Below are 24282 nucleotides of genomic sequence, written 5' to 3'. Positions count from 1 at the left end.
GCAAACTGTCGTACTAATAAATTAGTTTATGCTCATTCTGGCCTAAAAGCTACCCTATAATCACAGCACACTTGCTTGTTTTCATGCAGTAACACACTCTATTCTCTTTTTTCTAGGTTGTTAGTGCATCTGAAGGCCCTGGGACATAAATAAAATTATAGAAAGAAAGCCAGTACATAGATTTGTTAGTTTAAGCTAATCTCCAATCTTTACTGGCCAATATACAACTGTATAGATTGAAGTAATTCATGGTGAACATCATCATAGCTGGTCTTCCCTATCAACAGGGACTGCAGAGATAACCTCAGTTTTAACATCATAATTTCTTAAGATGTGGAGACTCATACCTGTAAGGGACAAGAAGATTCTGAAGCCATGTAAGAGTCAGTACCATATTCTCCTCGTGGAATGTGACAGGAAAGGAAAGAAAAGGTGTCTCATTTTCACTGCTAGGGGAAATTTCAAAGAACAGAAAAGAACCACCTTGATACGGTGGTTTATGACCCATTCTAAATTAGGTTCAAATCAAAGCCTCATGAATCTTGGCAAGAATGCACTGAGGTTCCAGATTCCATTCACACATTAAACATACAACTGCCCTTTGAGCAACTACACAGCCATACAATAAAGCCAACGCTGATTCAGGATGGACTGAACAAGCACTGTATGGTCTCATCATGTACAAGTAGTAGCAGAGAATCTTTGGCAAAATCTGAACCAAATTAGACATGCCAGCTAGCTTCTGACAACTACTACCCCACCTTGGAACTTTTTTTTTTTTTTTTGGGGGGGGGGCAGAGGAGGGAGTCATTAAGAAGCTTGTCTGAGAGAAAAAGGGATTTCACTTACTCTTGGACTACCCCAGTTGACTGCAAGCTCTGTCCCTAATCAGTTTGTTGTTATGAGAAGCACAAATACCTAGATTTGTAAGAACGCCACTACAGCACACAGATATTTCATTCTGTGGAGTAAGAGACTGGTAGCATTTGGTATGAGAGAGACTCAAGCCCTGCAGTAAGTTTATGCACTTCCTCCGAGCTAGCTGTCCAGCTATCAATGAAGAAAAAAAACACACACATGTGCATACATACACTTCCCATAAACTGAAATTCATGAACGAGTCTCGAGACGAAGAGATGAAACAAGGAGGACAAGCATTATAACCTCAATCTGAGGCAGGAAATTATTTTATTTAAGTTTTGTCAGCTCTGAGATTAGAGATTGCTTCTTCAAGGATAAGGACAGTAGGAGAAAAAACTCTGTCCCTCTGGAGTGCCTCTTCCCAGGTCCATGCAACAGAAAGACTACTAGCAAATAGGAAGACTGACAGAAGGAATGAATATGCAAGAGGGGATCAAAAAGCATACCAAACATAACCCATAGACAGAGACTACTAATTAAAATCCTCTGTCCAGTTTCACAGAGCGTATCTTGAAGATGTCAAACCATGATGCACAAAAACAACCAATAGTTTTTAATGTTTCATTTTCTAAAGAGGATTTTTCTTTCTTTCAGTAATAGTATTTTTACCATCAAGTCACCTGAAAGAACAAGCTGCTAAGATCTCTAAAGAAAAGGGCATTAGATGCACACAGAGAGATCAGGATGAGTAAGAAAGAACTAAGAGGCAGTTTCAACTTGATTAAACTTAATTCTGTCCTTGACATCCTTTCTAGAGAAGCATGAGACACCAAGCAAAGTCTCTCCTGAATCTCCCCATCAGTAAAGATTTGGGGTTGGTCTACATTAAACTCATTTATAGTCATTTAATTAATTTTGTAAAATGGATCATAAATTTTGTTCTGTATGCATTATGTTCCCCTCCAGAATGAAATAAAACACTGATAATATTCTAATTCACATCAAGTTTCATAAAACATTTTTTAAATTAAATCTAAAACATGTGTCATTTGGACAACATTGTTTCTTTAAACAGACTGCTTTCACTCTTCTTCTTTTACTCAGTATATATAAAATGAGCAGACATCATAAATTCAGAAGGATGTAGTATACTGCTATAATCTACACCTTAATACTGCTATTTCACAAGAGAGCCTACAGATAGAGCTTGTGTAAGCCTTTAATTATGCTCAGGAAGCCATTTTGTGTATTTATTTGTGTAGCTATTACTTTCTAAGCAATATTAAGAACCAAAAAGTAATTACCAACAGCAGCTACATGTGCCTGCACTTTCTAAAGACCCATGACATTACCTCTGCAATGCACTATGAAAACATTAACTTATAAATCATTTCTGTCCATCTCTGTTCTTCTCAAGATACACAAATATCCATTCATCTGTATGATGACTTTATGACCCACTAATACATACCCTGATTTGGTTTTTCAGTTGCTCAGCCTCCTGGCGTAACTGGTCAAGCTCACTCATTTTCCCGTGCTAAAGTTGCGCTTCACTGCCACCTCTGAGAGGACCAGAAATCTGAAACAAATAATAATGAGAATTAGTAGGAGTCATAGCTTGAAATTAAAAACAAACTGTCGCTTCAGCTAGCTCAAACAGCATGTGCGCGCGCACACACACACACGCGCAGTGACTGTTTTCCAAACACTGAAGTAGATCACAGTATCTCTGAAATCCCCTCAGAATAAGGTATTACCATACTTCAAATGTGCTTGGTTCCCCCCTCTCCACCCCTTCCAGCCACAATAAATAGAAAACGATTTGGACTTATTCCTTTCCTCCTTACCCCTCCCCCCCATCTTTCTGATTCAGTTTTGTATAAACTTCCATGAACAGCAAACTTTTCCAGCAGATAATACTAATGCCAAACACAGAAGCTAGAAATGTTCTTTAGGTTTTAAGAATAGAATAAGGAACCCCCCATGAAAGAATAAGCACTATAAGTATTTATAGACTGACACAAGCAATTGCAAAATTATTTAAAAATTGTATGAACGTATCTCAAATAAAGCAATTATGAGAAATGTTGCTCTGATATCTGGAGAGGAAATCATTCACAAACATCATTCTACCTTGCTAATTATTGAAGCGTCTCCCTAATATTTCTCATAATGGATTTTAACATGTCAAAATAAAAGTAGTATTTTTTGAATGTTGAGGGAAGGAGCCATTTTCCTCCCAGCACCTCATTTTCCTAGCATCAGTACTCCCCTAATTACTCTTAATATACAACCYTCTGGCTGCTGCACTTTGTAGCCAACAAGATAGAGCCTGAATTAAAAAATAAATAAATAAAAAAAAAATCACTGAACTGCCTCAACTATTCCCAATTATGACTGTTTTCCAGTATAAGCATATATGAATTTTCTATTAAGCATACAGTTTATCTTTAAAAGCTTCTGTTCCAGAAAGGTTCTATTAGCATTTTCACCAGTGTTCTAAACCAAGAACTCAGCTGTACCTAAACTTTGTTTTAAAAACTCTGCATGCTCATTACCAATATAAGATGCTGAAGAGACACAATAATAAAGTTTGTCTTTTGCTGCAAAACAAGGTATTTGTTACATAGAGTACCTACAATTTATAAAGTAGTGCATTTTTGAGAATATTTTACTAGCCAGAACTGTTCTTTTACTACTAAATAATGTGAATGCATACTATTCTGTTGGGATTTAATCAGTTTATTTATCTTTGCAAACCTGAGGGGTTTTGTTTTTTCTAAAGCTCTTCCCAAGAGGAAAGATAAGGATAATTGCCAAATTTTTAGCCAATCACAGTAACAAAACATATTGGGAAGGCAAATTAAGCAAGGAGAGCAAACATCACTGTCTAAAGAAAGAAAAGAATTATTTGGGCCTTAATGCTCCCCAAGTAGTGCTGTCCCATAACCACACTTTTCTCAGCGCTCTCTAAGTAGCAGAAAGTACTCCAAACCAAGAACCTAAAGGAACTTAACGCTAAAAAGCTCTTCATATCATCATTTACAAGTTTACACTCTACTGAAACTAAGTATTTTAGAGACGGAATTTTATTTAAGTTTCTATCACAAAAATTCCATTCACACAACTTCAAAGCCCTTTGTTTTATAGCAAAACTAGGTCTCTTTCTCTCTTCTGGTTCAGGGTCATCTTTAAGCCTCTTTAAGACTGGTTGTGCAGCTTAGTGCAAAATCCAGTTAAGACAAAACCTGTCAAGAGTGTTTTATTATCCTATAACCACCTTGTTTTCTTTTGAATATTCTTTTGTTTCTCAAGATCTTTTGTTCAGTCTGCATTTAACACAGAATACTCTACAGCTGGGTCTCCCTCCAGTTTTTAGCATGAGGTCATCACCATCTACAGTTTCTGTATAGCTCAGCCACGTATTGTGAAGAAGTATGCACTACTCCCGTCCTAAAGGGACTGACAAACTCTAGAGTCTATTCTTTAAAATATACTGAATCGAGTTTTGAGATCCTACAGTTTTTTGACTTCTCATTCTATTTCTGCCAAGTTATTAAGCTAAGTTACTATATAGCCCAATTTCCACTAAGCAAACACCAGCCTCTCCAGACAGAGTACAAAGAATTTAAAGGTGGTGTCATTTTTATTTCAGAGAAAGAAACTATGATCCAAAACCTAAGTGTTCTGTTCAAGGTCACAGCAACTGAATGACAGGATCAAGATAAAGATTTAGGACAGAGAACTCCAGCTGCAGAGTTTTGAGTAACTAAACCAAAAATTTACCTGCAGCTTTATTTTAAAATACTATAGGGTGAATAATCTAATGGCAGTCAAAGTAAATACGTCCTCCTATAACATAATGATGCCAATTTATTTCTGCCAGAATTTGTGCACYACGCAACACAATTCTTTCATCTAAATGAAACAAAAAACTTACTTGTATGGAATAGAAAGAGGTCTAAGGAAATGAAAACTAAGCCTAGGAAAAAAGTCATACTGAGAAAGTTCACCTCACAGAAACTGAACCTAGTAGTATCACTCTGGATTGTTTGTATATACTCACTGTCATTTCATAAATGCATTCCTTCATCTTGCAGGGAGTAGTATATACAGGAGGGGTGTGTGCGTGTGTGTGTACACACCTGCTTTATCTACTGTGCAGCTAAGCTCTTAAAATGCTTTATTTGAGCACTCCACCACAAAAGACAGTCACTCACTAGTGTTTTAAGGAAGACTTCCTTTCATTGAATAAAGTACTTTACCAACACTACAGAAACCTCTACACATACATGCAAGATATTGTCTCCATTATTACAGGCAGCAAAGAGTTCAAGGAACTTGTCAACTAGCATTGTTAAAGCAGTGTCTATGGATCTTGACTTTCAGTTGCTTGCTATGGCTCATGTTTCAGTATTTGCTGCATGGCAATTAGCAGCTGAATGTGTCAAAACCTTAATGTCTTTCCAAACTGTAATATCCATATCAACAAGATCTTACCATAAAGGTAAATACACTTTTACATTTAAAGTTAAAAGTTAGCCCTTATGCATTCCAAGCAACTCCAAACTCTAAATTTGACTTGTGACACAGCATCAATAGAAATTGTTTAAACCAGATATCCCCATTCCCTTTGCAGGCCTTTTTATTGTTTAAATATTAACAGGAAGATCCAACTCCTACCAACATGACTGAACGTGCTAGCACTCAGGAAATGAAAATCCTAATAAAGCCAAGGGCATCAAAATACAGGAGTTCTTTGAAGCAGACTAAAATTTATAGATCAACCAACCAACCAACTTGGCCATTCCTCTAGTCCTTTTACATCAAGTCTTATACAGTTATATTTAGGCCAATAACATGAGACCCACAAGGGGGAAAAAAAAGCTTTATCCTCCACCAGACTTTCTGGCTACTCTGTACTCGGACCTCACTAGTACTCAGCATTAAAAAAAATATTTATTTATTTATTTATTTAAAAGAGCAACAACAACAGGTAAGGTTAGGGAACTGTATGGAAAAATATATTTTAACCTATTCTCACTCTCCATACATGGAGAATTTTTATACAGATTTTTCATACTACAGTCACAAAAACAACAAGCAGAAACTTCAGTAATGACCTAGGTTAGTTAGAAATGAGCCACAATTGAAGGGACATACTTATTTGTTTCTTGGTATGTTCTAAGGACATTTAACTGCATGCTAGAAGAACAAGGTGTCTAGGAGAAACTGTTAGCTTGATAAGGAAGATGATTCTATTTCTGTGGTTTTGAAAGAAGTTACTAAATTTCTAAATCAAGCTAACCTCATGCAAAAAGCCACTATACAAGTTCCGCACCCTCTTTTTCCAAATTATTACCATAGGTGTGAAGAAATAGGTAGTAGCAAAATTCATGCTTACCTTACTTTCCCTTGAACGTGCTACCGTGTTCTCTAAGGCAAGCTTCTCAAGAATAACACATTCACTTTGCTGAACTTGCTCAAGACCTTTCCATAGGCTGAAGTACTTAAGTCTCTCTGCTCTAAGCCTAATTCCCCCCAAATCTTGTTGACAAGTATAGGTTACAGATAATTCTCTTCTTGCTAGGGACAATAATACGCATACTTGCAAGGTAGTTTACTATTCTTCACTACTCCAAATGACCCAAGTCTCTAGTCACCTATTACAAGTTATTCATGAAAGAGTTGCTTTGTTTCCTGTTTTCCCACAGAGGAAAACCAAGTACTGTCTACAGATAGCTTGTTAAATAACAACAAACTTTTGTCTCTCAATTTCAAAGAGTTATATTACCAATTCTGTGGAAGAATACAGCTGTATTTTGAAATTATTTCCATATATGATAAAACTTCACAATTCATCAACTATGCCAAAAAGATTTATCATGTCCCTTGTCTCAAAGTAACATAATTTTTTATTTTTCTCTGTGCTGCATGAAACAGGGAAGTTATATATATATATGTGTGTGTGTGTGTGTGTGTGCGCGTGTGCAGTCTTAAATATTGAACAATTCTGCACAAGAATCTGAACAAATGAATAGAAAGCTTTGTGAAGTCTGTAAAATGTCAAAATACTTGCTGCAGAAGGAGATATACTTAGAATTCCAGTACAATAAATTTAACTTAAAGATAAAGCTCACAATTCATAGAAAACAGTGACAGGACTGAGGAACAATTCAAATCCACTCATTTCACCACCACAGCTTTAAGGTCCTTTCCAGAACTAAAGCTATTTAATCCAGTGAAGTCCAAGCTACTGCAGTGTGCAATGTTTAAATCTAGAACTGAGATGTCATTAATACCATCAGTTTAACATGTAGACTGATGTTCACCTATACTGAATTATAACAGAATTCTTTCAGTCATATAGCCTTTGGTTAGCTAAGTATGATTCTTCTATAAAACGTCCTCATAACAGCAATAAGACAAAGCTTAAACACTTCATTTTTATTTCRTTTTCCCACACCTCTCGTATGAGGGAAAAAAAAGTAGTCTCCCATCCTCCCCTAACTAAATCACCTGTTCTGTGAATAATCTCTACAGTTATGAAAAGAAAAGAACCCAGATTTCTCATCACAGCTTAAATTAGGTCAAATAATTACAATTTTTTTACCCCTTAATGGCCAAACTGCGTTTGGCACAAGGTTTTTTGTTTTTGCTATCCATCATTACTATCAACAATTAATGTAATCCCATCAAGCCACTGTTGATGCAAGCTTTGGTAACTTTGGTTTAAAATTACATTTTTCTAAGTCAGATTACTAGCCAGGTAGTCATTTCATAAGAAGGTGCACTAAATCACCTTTCTTCCATATGAACAAGCTGTTTTCTGATATTTGTTCCCACAACACCTTTCCTGTTAGTATGTATCACTCAAATACGTACTAAACAGTCAGACAAATACCAACATGGATGATTTGCAAAAACAAAGCCAAAACTGTACAGCCTTAATAACACGATCACATTATGCCTACAAGACAGTCTCATAGCAGGTCATCCGATTAAAAGAAGCTGTTCTAATCTATCAGATACTATAAAACCTATTAGCAACATGCACAGCAGCTTGCATGTTTTCAATGACAAAGTAATTATACACAATCCACTGCTAATTCCAGTGTTTGGACATCATATTGGCTTTGAAGAGCTTTTTCAGGGTTTTTGTTTGTTTGGGTTTTTTAATGGGATAAGATACTGTTTCCTATTTGATTCTCATTCAATAGAAAATATAGTGTGCATGCTCTAAATACGGTGTGCATGCTCTAAGTTACATGATCTGAAATAAGAAGAATTTCAGGGGTGTCTTCTGATCCTGAAGTACACATACCTCAAGATACTGTGATCACAAAAATGGTGCAGAGAACTTTAGAGATTAGAGATCATTGAAAAGGTACACAGAAACACAACATAAGAAGTGTATGGAATCACACAAGCTGCTGTGATACAAACTTCATTTGGAAGAGAAAAACTAGAAGATGTATACTGAGTAGCTCAAAGACACTGGCTCAACACAACACTGGTTACAATGGAGCAAAAAGTTATATAGGGAATAGGATACAAAATACTGAAAATATTATAATGCCACCRTGCAAGTCAATGGTTTATCTACACCTGGATCACTGCATTCAGTTTCAGTTTCTGCAGCTCCGAAAAAAGAACAAAGTGTCTAGGGATGACCAACATAAGTAATTAAAGAATACCCCAAGAGACGGGTTTAGAGAAAAAACAAGAGGCTTACGATATGAAAGAACACATGCTATACAAATATTAATTTGATGCTTGCTTTTCGAAAAAACAGGGAAATGTCTAGTAATGTAAAGTTAACAAGTTTGACTGAGGAAATACTTTCTACACGACTCATGACTAAAGTAATACTCCTCACAGATTAATGGACTTCACAAGAGGCAAAAAATTTCCAAGTTATGAAGGCAGGAAGTTAATGAAGGTTTCACTGTTCCATGAATATTAGATATAAACATGATTACACAGAATATAAACTTGACACTTTTAGGTTCTGAGTAAACAATACTGAAACATTGAAAAGAACATTCTGAGAAGAGCCACTTTGCACACAAGAAGTTTGGCCTTCTTTTCCCAAACATGCCTGATCAGGAGTTTTTCATCCATGAGAGAATATTCTTTTTAAAATTTTAATTAAAATATAGCCCCCTGCCCCACTGAGATGAAACAATTTCATCTATGGTCTCCCTCAGGTTTGCCAGTTCTGTTCTTGAAAGCATGCAGGCACTAACATCTATTATTTAGCAGGTTTCCTGACCATCTTAAAATCCTTACTGTTAACAAAAGAATACACACACTAAAGTAGAAATTAGGCACTTTAGAACTGCAGAGTAAGAAACAGCTAAAAACTGAAGTCAGCCACGTTTTAAAAATAGTCTGAGTTTCTCAAGCACTAGAAGAAAGGAACTACTTTATTTTACTACTTACATTTTCTCTCACTACTGTAGAAAGCCAACTTCTGCTGTCAAACATGTAAATTCTGAAAAGGAAAAAGTCAAAATGAGTCTATATATTAAGAAATAATGTCAATATCTTAAAAAAATTAGCAGAAAGTCTAATACTATCAAAGCACAGCTTCTTAATTAAAATGAGCAAGCTGGCTGGTCTTTTTGAAGAACAGGGAGACTGCTTTGGCAATAACCAAAAGACATGCTCAGCTCAAGAAGTTTTCAACATTCTTTTTCAATARAACTCATGCAATCCTCAGATCATTAGTTCTCCCCTATTTGTACAGAAGTCCATTCTATTACAGAGTTCAGGATTATAACAAAACATTGTCCCACTCATACAAGACTGCAATTTTCATAGCGCTACAAAGCACCAAAAAGATCTCCATATTCAAAGTCTTGAAATAATTTCTTCTCAATATTGTTCCTGAGGTATGCTTGGTTTCTAAGCACAGCTAAATATCAAGATATCTAATTTATCAACAGAAGTTACATAAACCTCTTAGTGATGAGCTCAAGGGAGAGCCCAACATTCTCCCTTCTAGAAGGCTTACAACTTCTAATCATTAAAAATAAAAAGGAAAAAATTATAAACTGACAGATTAAATAACCCACACACACTTTCAATTTGAAGGGTGGTAATAATTTAATGTACAGACTGGCTTCACAGAAAGGTGAAAAGATCTCTCCTTGGAAATCTCAGAACATTGCTTCTTTGACAGCACACAGTAACTATTATAATTCATCTCAAGATTTGAAATATTTACAACTGCTTATATGTTTAAAACATCTTTGGTCTGTCTCTATCATATAGCAAGACAAGGGCTATGGGTAATGTAAATGGACACTTGGGTGTCTTCAAGCCTGCTGTGGAAGATTATTCTAAGCATAAAGCAAGAATGTAGTAAAGCAAAGTAATCTTAAATCAGAAAGCCAGTCTAGAGCTTCACAGATTTTAACTGAAATGTTTAAATGTGATGCAAGTGTATTTCTGTTTGTACGATTCACTATTAGCTGGAAAATTTACAAACCACTTCAGTGTCTCATATGGAGGTTAAGCTACTTAGGATATAGGTCATCCTCATCCAAGCTCATTTACAGATGAACAGTTTAGGACTGTGATTAYGAAATCAGTGTAAGCAGTTTTGGTTGTTATTGCCAGAACAACACACACAGACATAAGACAGTAACTCACACTCATAGGCCAAACTTTCCACCCCTCAAAAGAAACAAACACCTGACACAACCATTTTAGGTTCTGAAAAAAAGATCAGCTATACTCAGCTTTCAAAAGTCTTGACAGAAAAATTTCTCTACGCTGCAGATACAGCGAAATCTRTTTGCTGAAAGAATTACCTGAATGTGAACAGGTAACATTATGCTGGAACAYTAACAGCACACAGAATACACAATAGCAAAGGCCAAAACACACACCATTATTGTCCTGTGCTGCACTCTCATTAATGCAGGAGAGGTGTTGCAGATTTCATATGCCTTCTGCAAAAAAGAAACAAAAACAAAACAAAACAAAACAAGCTACTTTAACCAGCCTGCAAGAAGAGTAAGAAAGCATAATAGCAAACTTGTTTTCCACAAAGTTAATTCTGGGGGGTTTTGTTTGTTTGTTTGTTTTTAATCAGGTAAGTTTTCAGTTGGGTATGCTGAAAGCATCCTGTGATGCCTGCAGAAAGCAATATTGACACTGAGATAATTTTCAATCCTACACTACAGATGGAACTTGTTTAAGAACAAAAGTAGACAAACCACGTAAGGAATGAGACTTGCATTGYCATTAGCTTCCTTTTTTTTTGCTGTTGTTAAGATATAGTCTGGTAAAAGCAATACAAGCTACAGGCCAGCTCATATTCACCACATTGCAGCACTGGCTCAGTGAAGAAAGTTCTTATATGCAACTTCATAAGCACTGTCTTAATGAGCCCTTATAACCCTGCTTAGCTGAAAGCTTGAGGTTCTCAACACCAAGAATTGGAGTTTCTAAAACAGAAGAGGACAAGAAATACCACAGAATACTTCAAGCATTGTTCAAGCGGTTAAACCTTTACACCAAAGAACCTGGATGCCAGCCAGCCCTCCAGATAATTGGTGTAAGCCATGTCCCCAAATTCAAGCAGCCTTCTGCTCCAAGAAAAAAAAGGCACAACAGGTTGGGACTAATAATCAATACAGTAACTCTCAGAAGGCAAAAGCATCATCATTTCTAGGTAAAGTTTCCCTACCACAGGCACTCACCCTAACTGCTGTCAGTCTCATATTCTGCTCTTTTCTTGAAAGATGTTGAGGTAGTTATGCTGTTATGAAAACCCCACCCTAAAAATCTATCTCAACTCCAACATTCACAGAAACAAGTCTTCCTGAGAAGACAACTCTTCTGAAGAAGAAACTACATTTTTTCTTCAGGAGGCTGGGGAAAGTAGGGAATGAAAGAGAAGGAGGGAAGAAAAGGGAAGACTTTTAAACACTTTTCCAAGTCTTCCACTTTCCAAGTATTTTACTTAAACATCGTAACAAATCCGAACATACCCTTCAAACTAAGCAACTTATTAGAAAGTATAAAAATATTTATTTTAGCCTTCTCCAAAGTCATTATCTCTGTGAATAGGTATTTCTCTTCATATCTCACCAGTGTTAAGATCTACTGATTCAATATAAGACTTAAAAACAAATACTCTGGATGTTAATTCCTGCCTGCACTCCTTCCTAAGACTTCTTTACATATATGTTGGCTAGATGCTAAAGGCCAAAATTTGAGTTCAATCAGGAGTAGACTACCCTAACTGAGGCCTCAAGAAAACTGTCCACACCTCAATGCAGCTGAAATGTTTAACAATCATACTCAAGTACTTCCTACCCTGTCCAGCATAATGTTGAAGAGATGTAAATTAACCTCCTTGGCCTTAAGAAGTTTAGACTGTTGTCTTACAGCTTTGGCTTCTCAGAAAGAAGCAACTGCACCAAAAATATTATCTGCGTTGTGAACATACATGCTTAGTCCTTTAAAGTTTTATCTCTGTAAATGTTATGCATAAAAACACAAACCAAATAAGACTGCAAAACCTCAAAAGCTGTCTTCAGAGTTCTAGCTTTCTGTTTTTTACTTCTAGAAGTAACTGACAAATTTAAAACACCTTTTCAAGGTGGCAAAATATTTCTGGAGTTTACCACTACAGTTGAGTCCAGAGTAATTTCAAAATTGGTGCTCTGCATTCAAATGGAAGCCAACCTGTTGCTACCCCTAACCACCCAATGCTTGCTATGCAGCAGTTCAAAGCAGAAAGCACCTTTAAGTATCTACTTAGTCATTTTACTTTGTCAGGTGTCACCAAAAGGGGCTGTCCTCCTTCCCCATCCCATCTGTTCCTACTGCTTCCCCCTTGCATCAGCACTAGCTCAATACAGTAAAAATACTTTATTCTCCCACAACAACTGGTTTGGTTTTAAGTCAAATCAGCAAAAAGATCCATCATAATGCAAAAACGTAGATGCTAGTTTACTTGCAGCAGCACCATCTTGGAGCATCAAATTAAATTTGCAGAGAAGCTACTACTAGTTCCAATGACAGTTAAATAAGTTCATTTATTTCCATTTGATAAAAATCCAATGAACCTTGCTTCAGAAGCGTCACCCAATCTTAAGGTAGTCTTGCCAACACAAATTATGGAGTAAAACTGTATTGCTCAGGGTATCCCTTAACTGCTTAAATTTTGTTCCTGGGAGCTGATAAGGATAAAAAAATAAAGAGAATTTGACCAAATCTGAGTATTATCTGGCAGATAAGCATGTATGGTGAGGGAGAGGGAGGAGGAATTTGACCTACCAGTTTTCCAGTATTTGCATGTAGAACAAAGACAGTATACCTGAAAAGGACAACAGTTTCATACATACAGGCAAATTGGAGCACAGTACCCAAAAATTTCATTATTCTTAACTTGGGTATACAAAACTCAAAGCCACTTTGATAGCTCTAATGGAATAGATGACAGTATCTATGACGCCAGTGCTGTCTTAATGTTCTCTACTTTATTCAAGACAAGACATTTGCTGAAAACTTTTTTTTGAACAAAGACAAAGCATCTCATCACATTTGTGATGTTATTACTGCAGCCATTTTCTATTTACACTCTGCCACACCTTTTGAGAGGGCAAACCTTTTCAGCTTTATACTTCCAAACCCATATTTGTAGATTAATAATAGCTTCAGTAAGTTCCTGCAGGCATTGACATAATAGATTAATATAGATAAAATTCAGCATCTGTGAGTACTATTTACTCCACAATGTAACAGTACTATATTAATAGAAAGCTAGTATTAGGGCTTTCTAGCAGTATTGAGAATGAGCTACTTCTAGAAACTCAATTTCAACTGCTGCTAAACAATTAAACACAGAATTTCCAATCTTAGTAATATTACTCAGTACCTGAAGCAGAAGCTATTTTTGGAAAGCTAGATGATTCTAAGCTTTTCAACAAGGATACTCTCTGTATTGATCTTCCTTCTTCCAAAGGAAAGTAAACAGTGGAAAAAATAATTTAAGAACTATATATTAACAATCTCAAGTTGGAAAGCCTGATACCTTCACACATTTTTAGATCTTTTCAACAAGTAAGAATGCAAAGCGGTGCCATTTTAAAAAATGGACAAGTTATTTTACATCAAAATGAGAAAGTTGGACACTACCCAGGTAAACAGGAACACAAAAAACTTGATTAAAGAAGACATTGAAAGAAACAATCCATTATTACAGAAGAATGACACATGACAGTATTACCTATGAAGAATAAAATGCAGCAAAGTCTCAATGATTTAGAAGAAAGGACACAGGTAGGGATGATCACAGAACACCTCAACTCTTGGAAAGCCATTTCTTAAATGTGCGGCTTAATAACCAAGCAAGAAYTCAAAGGGTTGATAATGAGTAAGTCTTAAGAGCACTTTAAGAAAGTGACCTGTAAAAAAACATAGGCCCATAACAAAGATGAAAGATCTAGGCTCCAAAAAGCAAGTAGTATGTTTTTAAAAGTACCAGGAGAGGGCAAGGAGGTGATATAATAAAGGAAAGAGATTCTAATAAAGAACAAATATTTTACAATAAGAATCATTTTCAAACATTTGAGTAGAAGGATCTATAATATGTTATCTACTCACAAAATGTCGCTACTACAGAACCGCAGCAAAAATATTCAAGACTCTTCAAAAAGCACCACCAGATCACAACACCAAAACCTACCACCACCCAGGTGACAGTATACCAGACTTCTCAGAACTTTATCTTCACAGACTGTACCAGGCAGACATCAGATTGCTTTTGTACCAATTTAAAATGTGCAGTCTTCTGCATAGACATGTGTTTTGACTCAATGTAGTTTAAAAAAGATCTTAGTCAACACAGGTAAAAACTAAACTCCATTGCCTTTACACCCTTTTAAAAAGTATATATATGCATAGCACATCATCCTGCCAGACTGGTACATAAGATTGTTTTACTAAAGGCACTCAGCTGGAGATGATTTCACTGGAAAACAAACAAACAAACAAAAAAACCCACTCAGTATTATCATTAAGGCAAAATAACAATTTCAAATGCAAACTTGTTAATCTGTTACATCCTCCATCTGAAAGGGACATATCCTACGCCCCACATGGAAAGCTCTGTGTACGCAGACATTTAGTAACTTAGGATGCAGATGCTTCTGTTCTGGTACACAAAACTTACCACCACCATTACATGTCAAGCTACATATTAGAGAAAGTCAGTGAAACTGGGAACTGCAAGTTACCTTCCTTTATTAAAAGTTTCCTTACAATCTGAATAGCTGATTATCACACATGGAATGGTTGAGGTCAAAAGGGACCTTTAGAGATCATCTAGTTCTATCTCCCTGCTCAAGCAGGGTCACCTAGAGCAGGTTGCCTGGGCCTTGTCCAGACAGTTTTTAAGCATCTCCAAAGATGGAGACTCCACAACCTCTCTGAGCAAGTCTGTTCCAGTGCTCTGTCACACTCACAGTAAAGGAGTTTTTCCTTAGATTTCTGCATTTCAGTTTGTGCCCATTGCCTCTCGTCCTGTYGTTGGGCACCACTGAAAAGAGTCTGGGCTCCATCCTCTTTACATCCTCCCTTCAGATGTTTATATGTCTTGTTAAGATCCCCCCTCAGTCTTCTCCAGGCTGAACGGGCCCAACTCTCTCAGACTTTCCTCATATGAGAGATGCTCTAGTTCCTTAATCATGTTAGTGACCCTTCGCTGGACTCGCTCCAGTAGCTCCATATCTCTCTTGTACTGGGGAGCCCAGAACTGGACCCAGCACTCCAGGTGTGGCCCCATCCGTACTGAATACGGGGGAAGGACTACCTCCATCAGCCTGCTGGCAATGGTCTTACTAATACAGGCCTCCTTTGCCATGAAGGCACATTGCTGGCTCATGGTCAACTTGTTGTCCACCAGCACTCCCAGGTCCTTCTCCGCAGAGCTGCTTTCCAGCAGGTCAGCCCCCAGCCTGTACTGGTACATGAGGTTATTCCTCCCTAGGTGAAGGACTCTGCACTTGCCTTTGTTGAACTTCATGAGGTTCCTCTCTGCCCATCTCTCCAGCCTGTCAAGGTCCCTCTGAATGGCAGCACAGCCCTCTGGGGTATCAGCCACTCCTCCCAGTCTTGTATCATCAGCAAACTTGCCGAGGGTGCACCCTGTTCCTTCATCCAGGTCACTGATGAATAAGTTGAAGGACTGGACACAGCATTGACCCCTGGCATACACCGCTAGCTACAGGCCTCCAACTAGACTTTGTACCACTGATCATAACCCTCTGAGCACTGCCATTCAGCCAATTTTCAATCCACCTCACTGTTTATCTATCCTGTACTTCCTCAGCTTGCCTATGAGGACATTATGAGAGACAGCATCAAAAACCTTATCATGGGACAAAATCTTAAAGACCAAGAGATTACGTGACTTTTTCAAATCATTGCCAAGTCCAATCCAAAGTTCCAGTTACGTCACCAAGCAACAGGAATTAGAAGCCTGAAATTTAAAAAATGTGCTTCAAGACTACTTTGTATACATAAAAATTCTACTCAGGTTGATGTTTTTCCTAACTTTTAACATAAGCAGGTCTATCGCACAGCTGGAAAGCACACTGTGGCTATCTGCATGTGTGAGAGATACCTCAAGAGCTAATTTCAGTTCAAAATTTTCTTGTCAAGCACAGATCCGTATTCCAGGAAGCCTAGCCTTTGCTGTCACATCCTACAGGAAGAGCTTTGAAGGACAGCCTACAGAGGTATCAAAAAGTATTTTGAAATTCATAAATCTAAATATATTAGGTGAACGAATATACTCCCCATGCACTAATTTGGCAAGTTCTGGGAATCTTTTGTGCTGTCCATAATTCCTTATCATATGAGTTTTGAAAAGAGTAAGTAATACTTTAGAAACAGGGCTGCAAAACAGACTTCCCTAGTACAAATGATGCTAAAGCATACAGCTCCTTTGAAAACTTACTGAAAACTCTCCTGCAGTCAAAAGATAGCATGACTGGACCATTTCTGTGGGAAGTATTCCCTTCTTTGTGTGTTGCGGAGTTGCCAAGTTTCCAGATGGAGCAGGTATTTTGCTCAGACATTTTCCCATGCATTAGGGTGAAGTACACACTGAATATGAGTACTAGGTAGATAAGTGCTAAGGCTCATTATGCAACAGTTACAAAAACTGGCTGAAGAGCTAGCAATATATTTCTATTTTCAATGCAGCAAGCACAGTAAAGAAGAAGAATTACATAAGCTAAAACTTAGTATCTGTAATTGAATCAATTGTGAATTCACAAATGTCTCATTATTACGTACAGCTCAATTCTTCAAATATGGGTTCCACTTCAATTAGGCAGCTTTCTACAAGGGTTACCGATACTAATACTTGATGGTTTTTGCACTTTTTTTTTTTTTTTTTTTAAACAGAATAACTGACAAAGTTAAGTCATTCAAAAGCTATGTTGTGCTTGCCACATCTGAAGACAAGTTTTCTGATAAGTGTAATCCTTCATCTGTCTCCCATGCATAGGAATTTGTGAGAAAGAATCACAGAATTGTTGAGGTTGGAAGGGACCTCTGGAAATCATCTAGTCCAACCCCTCTGCTGAAGCAGGGTCCTCTAGAGCACGTTGCACAGGACCCCATCCAGATGGCTTTTGAATACCTCCAAGGAAGGAGACTCTGGGCAACCTGTTCCAGTGCTCAAAGTATATTCAGGTTCTGTAGTCCATAACTTCAGAGTGTGCCTATATGAAGTTACAGCCCTATTAAGAATTAACATATTCATGAATATGAGTGACATTTCCATTGATTTTTTCAAAGTCAAAAATGCAAAGTTTTTGGGATATACTGCTTTCCAATAGGGTATCAGAAACCTGGAAACACTTTACCTCAGAAGAAACGCATACACTTTTTCTACCCTGCTTGATCTAGATCTAGAAAACATTGCATTAGGAAAAGTTTTATTTCCTCACAGCTCCCCAGAACACAGAAATATTCTTGGCTATATAATAAAGGTCAGTTCTATGTACTTTCCAAGTTCTGGCTACATTCTTTCAGCCTGTAACCTTATTCAGACACACAAAAAACCCACATACAACATGAAAATCCCAACATAGCAGGTCTACATGAAACAGCTTCTGACTCATCAACAAGGCCTTCTAGCAGACTGCCTTCAACTCAGCAGCCAGGGCAGTGATTTTACTACTTTAATACATAAGAAAAAACAAACAAAACCCACCATAAATAACTTCTAGTACTCTGCAAAAAGAACAAAACTTTCATTTTGGAAAATCTAGTGTAGAAACCAGATGTTTTAGCTAACCTGGAAAACTTTGATACTTAGAAAACCCCAAATCTTTAAGACATTTTCACATTCGAAGTCCCAAATTTGAGCTATCGTCTCAGAGAAACACTGCATTTTTGCCTCCTCCAAAACTGCTACAGAATAAAACTCATGGAAAAAAAAAAATTAACTAAATGCAAAATCCTCAGTGCTATTATACAGTGATGCAACATGCTACTGAAACTCAAACTCCAACTATATCTGTTTCGCACAACCCACCAGCTTGTGCATGTATATTTAAATTTTCTAGAAGCTGAGTACTCACCACTCCCTATGTTGAACAAGTATTTGAAAATAAGCCTTTAGGATAGTTTACCACTTTCTCAAAATAGAATAATGATCAGCAGAGAACAGCACTCAAGATCTTGGTGGGGACACATGCTTGTAATAAATGGCTCTGTGGTGAATCGGCCAGCCTCCTTCTGCCACCAACAGTGAACAAACTCAAGCTGTTTTCACAGAAGACAGTGTCCTTATGTTGCCAAAATACTCACATTTTCTGAAGCTAATCCCATGACCTACATTTTAAAAATCATAATGATGCAATTTTTAAGCATATAAATCTGGACTGTTACAGGTCACTTCATTAATCCCTTCTAAATGCATCTCCAAGCTGTGTGCATTATTAAAAGTCTTAACTCTAGGTACAGCAGAAAATGTAAAGAATGAAAGAACAAATTATTACAAGTTTAACAGACTACTGAAACCTATATGCCTGAAGGTACACTGTTTAAGAGGGTTCTTATGAGAACTTTAAAGTAGTCCACTGACATTAACATTTTGCTAGCTTGATGATACAAGCCAAAGACTTCTTCACTACATATCTTCTTTTCTGAAGGAAATTCATATTTACAAGAATTCTAACGTCTCCTGATAGGTGACTGGCAATGGGAGCTAGCTTAATTGTAAGAAAAAAAGTTTCAAACGTTCAGCATCAGTTTTCAAAGAAACTTATTTATTAAAAATTTCAAAAGCCAGTACTCCCGTTTTTATTAATTCGTTCAAAATTTTGCAAAATATGCAATTATTCCTTCTGAAGGGCAATCTATTGACAAACCACATTAACTCTGTCAATCTGGCCAGTGATGTTTTTGATTGTCTCTAAGGTGGTAGTGCATAAATTTCTAGCTATATTTATCTCAAAACTAAGTTACTGAAAACTGTCACTTTAACCATGAAGTATCCTCTTAAATAAAAGGAAGCAATTTTCTTCCTTGTCACATACTACTAGACATCTCCCTTCTCTTCAGACTGAGAAAAATAGACAACATTAAAGGAGAATATGTTATTATTAAATAACCAGCACAGAAATGACTAAGCATTTATTACAACAGGCTTCTAGGCTTTTGTTCCTTTACATAGCTAAAATAACCTAAAATTGAAACTTTTTAATTTTTCACTCAGGCTACATTTTTTTTCTTCTATTTTACCAATAAGCCAAAGAAAATATGCATGAAAAAGAAAACATTCATGATTGCTAATGGAAGTTGGAAGAGTATCAGAATGAATGAAAACCACACCCTAATAACACACACAATCTCTTACTGCATCCAGGTTTCCTTTTTGTATCTTTGTTGCCTTATATAGCAATACTCATTTTGCAGCAAGCAGAAAATATCCTGGTTTGGTGTGTTTTTGTTTCAGATTTCTTAAGAACTAGATTAAGAAGAGAATTAAGACTTAGTCTACGGTTTTTACTTTTCACATAGTAATCTTAAGACCAGAACCCACAGCTTTAAGTTAAAAAACAGATGTGAAAGTAGCTTAGCCTACATGTGAACACAGCAAAACACAACATGCACATAAAATATAATGGATATTTATTATTTTGTTAAGCAAGTTATACCAAACTACCCCTCAGACAGATAAATTAGGTTTTAAAGAATTCAGAGCTACAATTATTTCCATACAGTTACCAAGGCAAGAAGTAGCCACATTAAAAAGTAAAACCACCCTAGAAATTAAAGATTTGATATGTAATATTCTCTGTATAGTATGTATCTAGCTGACATCAGAATCTCAAAAACACTTCAAAAATAATGCGTCTCACTTTTGAAATACTGCCATCTAGATGATGCTCATTTCAGCGCACTTCCTTCTTTCATTTCTCCAGTAGACATGCTACCATTCGGACAATGAAACAAAAGCCAGTCAGAACCATTTCTGAAGGGGCAGGTGGTTTATTAAACCTTCAGCAGTTGCTAAAAGGAACCTCTTTTCCACAGACTTGCAAGGTCATTTCTATCAAATGAAGAAGCCATCACTGATAAATACAGGTGGTGGGGGGAGGAAACCTTCACAACATAAGGCCCCATGATGGAGCTTAAATCCACTTCATACTATATTCATCTCATCAGATTTTTTTTCATTAGTTGAAAGATCAGTTTTTGCCTTGCACTTCAGCTTCATAAATAAGTACAGGTTTAAGGAAGACATTAGAACTCTATCTGCAGAGCCTTACAATAACTGAACATTGGTTAAAAATTGGCGAGGCTCTCCAGTTGCCATTTCTTATGTCAGCTGGCATCTTCCATTGTTTCCTTCAACTCTCACCATTAGTCTTCAGTTTTCACTGGCATTTTTATTTCCTTCGTAAGCTTACCAGAAGCTGTTTACCTCAACAGGGCTGAGCACTTGCACAATAGGGATCTCAGTGCTACTTTTATACTAATACTACTGACTGACACACCACATATCTTGCTATTTAAAACTAATGTTATTGCCACGAACAGAGAAGTAGCTAAAAAAAAAAAGTAGTAATACCTGCATAATTATTACTCAATCCAAACACCTTCTCCCTAACGCAAAGCCAGACAAGCTGCAAAACCAAAAACTTGCTCTTACTAGGCTAACAAACCTCTGCTCTTTAACTGAGAGACAAGTCAAAAATTTTTTAGTTGTTCTCCAAGGCCAAGCAATCTGAATCAACTAGGCTTTTCCACTTGTCCAGATACCACAGTTCATTTACTTCCAACAATTTTTCACAGTAACTATTTATATCCTCTTGGCATTGCGCCAAAGTTACTTACTTTTTTTTTTTGAGGAAACAATTTTTGACATAAGCCCTTTATCATCAGAAATGCTTAAGACCTTTACTTAAGAGAAAAAAAAAGAAGCACAGCAAGAGCTATTTGGAAAGCTGGTAATGATGAGAACAGTTTCATAGTGTGGATTTAGAAGTGTTAAGGAGGCAAAAGAGGGGAACAGGGGTAAAACCATAGGACAAATCAGTCAAAAGAAAGTTGCCTGACACATGAAGTTTACAGAGTAGTTAAATAGAATCATGCAAAAAAACCCAAAACAAAACAAAAAACCCACACTATTTCTTTTCCAGTGGACCTAAAGTAATGCCACAGTATTAGGGTAATACCCTTTCACAAGCTGTGTAAACTCTCACTTAGATCAGTTGAACCTATAGGCAGAAGGCTTAGGGCAGTCTGGAACACAAATTATAAACGGTACACTTTATTCTAATAAATAGAAGCACGCTGTTGTAGGACAAAACAGTTTACACGTCATCCCAGTGTGACAGATCAATAGCATAACATAGCAAACATATAAAAAAAATGCACTTCATATCTAAGCACATATATTTCTTCCTTTTAATAAAGGTCAACCTGCTAGGAACATATTTATTTATGTATTTAAGTTATGGAACCTATGATTTAAGAACATGCCTTGCAAGCTTACAGCCCTATTAAGAATCATCATCTTTGCTAGCTCTCATGAAGTTTCCAAGGATTATTAAAAGAGTCATTTCTGGATATACTCATTTTCCAGCAGGTTTTCAGTTTATGCTCTGTAACCTCAAGTACATTCAAGAAGTCCTCATAAAGACTTATTTCTCTAGCATGATGATGTTCTGTTCAAATTCTCCCCAAATAACTCACATTGGACACTGAGGAGGGCACAGGGCGCAACTGCAACATGTTGAGCTGAATTCACAGGCACGTGAATGGTTAGATGCATAACCTAGCACAGAAATAGGTCATTACACCATTCCTTGTTACCCAAGCAATCAGATGATTCAACCAATGCTCACTGAGGGTGAAAAGGTAAGAGAAGAATAAAAGTATTTTCCAAAGGCCTAAACACTGTCTTTCAGCTCTGTTTGCCAATGCATCTCTCTTGGCATCACCTTCCCACCTACCTTCTCAACCTTGCTAAAAATCATGTATTGTTTCACATATTGCCGTTACAGTGACATCAGTAGGTACATTAAGATCTTTATTACAATGTTAGTATATTAGATTAGAGGAAAAGGGCTATATGAGCACGTATTTACAACACAAAAAAGAGGAAATAAAAATAGCAAAGTCAGACATGAAGAATACTTTTTATATATATAAATATACTTTTTATATATGAAATCAGCAAGACCTATCCAGGCACAAGCATAAAAAAAAAAAGAATGAAACTTCCTATCATAAAAAAGAAAAGATTGTTGCATTTTCTATTTCCCTAAGTTTCAGCTCAACAATTTTATGAGCACAAGCCAAATCATCCATTTCATTTTACATGTCAGCTAGTAAAGAGTCAACTGAGAATCAGTTGCTTCCTATTCACAACATTTAAAAAAAAAGTATGAGTGTGTGTGTGTATGTATACACACACACACACACACAACTGACTGGCTATTTCTACCAATTTTGAATGGTTTGAATTTCAAGAATGTATTCATAAACATTGCTAAGTGTAGCACTTTGAAAGTTAATCAAATAAACATATTCTTTTCCTGAGCCAAGCAAGCCATTTACAGATACAGAAAGGTCTTTTATGGGCAATCAATTCTGCTTCTGAAAAGTGTGTCCCTCACTCATTCAAGTAGGCACACTGACTTCAGTTGAGATAGTCACATGCTTACATGTCTTATTGGTCTATGGTCATCAGAACACTAATGAAAAATGTTTTCAGAAGCAGAAAGATAATTTCTATTCTATCAAATCTGCACTGTACTTTACAAGATGGACCAAGAAGCTCCACACCAAATGCCTTTTAATATTAGGGTCCAATCTTGAAATTACTTCAGCAACATAGCTTCTTGTCTCAGCTCTTAGACTGACTTTGAGAAAGTAAGCAAGAGGATTGCTTTACTAAAAACACAACCATCTAGGATGGGCTGGACAAGGGCTTAACAACTACCTTCTGACCCCCATAACTACTATCACATCCTGCATGGACAAAAATATGGTAGTAAAGTCATTTGAACAAAAACTATCTGCTCCATTTGTGTGTCTGTCACCCTGACTATACACAGCAGCCTCAGAGATCATCAGAAAGGAAAATACTTCTTTACAACTATCTGTGTTCAAGACATTATCTGAACAGCCAATTAAAAAAAGAAAGAAAAGAATTGTACTGAAATAAGAATTTAGTTATTCAAACAGTATGCTGGACTTGAGTAAAAGTTTAACATAGCATTTTTAGAATGAAGTTAAGCTATTCCCATTCATGAAATAACTGATTTCCAGTACAAGCCTGAAGTTAAAAAAAATTTAAATGAACCTTAAAACCAACAAAAATATTCTATGCATACAGTAGATAATCTCTACTGAGGATTCTTTTAAAGTATGGCATGATTTCCTTAATCTTTATACCCAAAATAGATTGAGCAATACTTTGTTCTCTAGCCCTGCAATCAGCATAATCCATCTTTAGTCAAGATGCATGCAGTTTCATTTAGTTCTCATAGCAACGATTTATACCCAATAGTAGCTCATTGATTTCTCCCAGCAATTGCTCTATTTTGATATTTACTGCTGATATAAAATAAAGTTAAGGTACAGCAGAACAACAAGAAAAGCAAGACTAAAAGACTGAAAAGTAGAACACAGGAGACCTCCAAGTCATTAGACAGAGAAGGGGTGTTTTGGAATACACAATGTAGCAATGCTTAATACTGATACAAAAGGTAAACTTCAAGTACAACCCAGGGACAGTACTACAACAGAAAGCACAAAGGTACAACAGGAAATACTTGCTTTCACATTCCTCTTTTCATAGTATTGTGTTCACCCTTTTACAACATTCAGCATTAGTCTTTAGGTAGCAGTTGTATTCTTCCA

The 24282-nt window shown here is 36.6% G+C and overlaps 1 protein-coding gene across 7 annotated transcripts in view; it reads right to left on the bottom strand.

Moving 5' to 3' along the window:
- GNB1 (G protein subunit beta 1) overlaps nucleotides 1-24282 on the bottom strand; it is a 55645-nt gene that overhangs the window by 19148 nt on the left and 12215 nt on the right. For 3 of the 7 annotated variants that reach the window (XM_026085514.1, XM_026085509.1, XM_026085515.1), the window contains exons 2-5: nucleotides 13162-13201; nucleotides 10761-10823; nucleotides 9307-9358; nucleotides 2333-2440 (exon numbers count right to left, since the gene is read on the bottom strand). In XM_026085514.1, the coding sequence (XP_025941299.1) occupies nucleotides 2333-2389 (57 nt within the window). In that variant the 5' untranslated portion in view covers nucleotides 2390-2440; nucleotides 9307-9358; nucleotides 10761-10823; nucleotides 13162-13201. The remainder of the gene's footprint in view (nucleotides 1-2332; nucleotides 2441-9306; nucleotides 9359-10760; nucleotides 10824-13161; nucleotides 13202-24282) is intronic. The other 4 variants (XM_026085512.1, XM_026085511.1, XM_026085510.1 and 1 more) reach the window with 3 other exon arrangements.

Source organism: Apteryx rowi, unplaced genomic scaffold, assembly GCF_003343035.1.
Source record: "Apteryx rowi isolate R43461 unplaced genomic scaffold, aptRow1 scaffold_67, whole genome shotgun sequence".
In the NCBI taxonomy this organism is placed as follows: domain Eukaryota; kingdom Metazoa; phylum Chordata; class Aves; order Apterygiformes; family Apterygidae; genus Apteryx; species Apteryx rowi.
The sequence above is the reverse complement of the archived record's forward strand: the minus strand, read 5'-3'. Positions and strand labels throughout refer to the sequence as shown.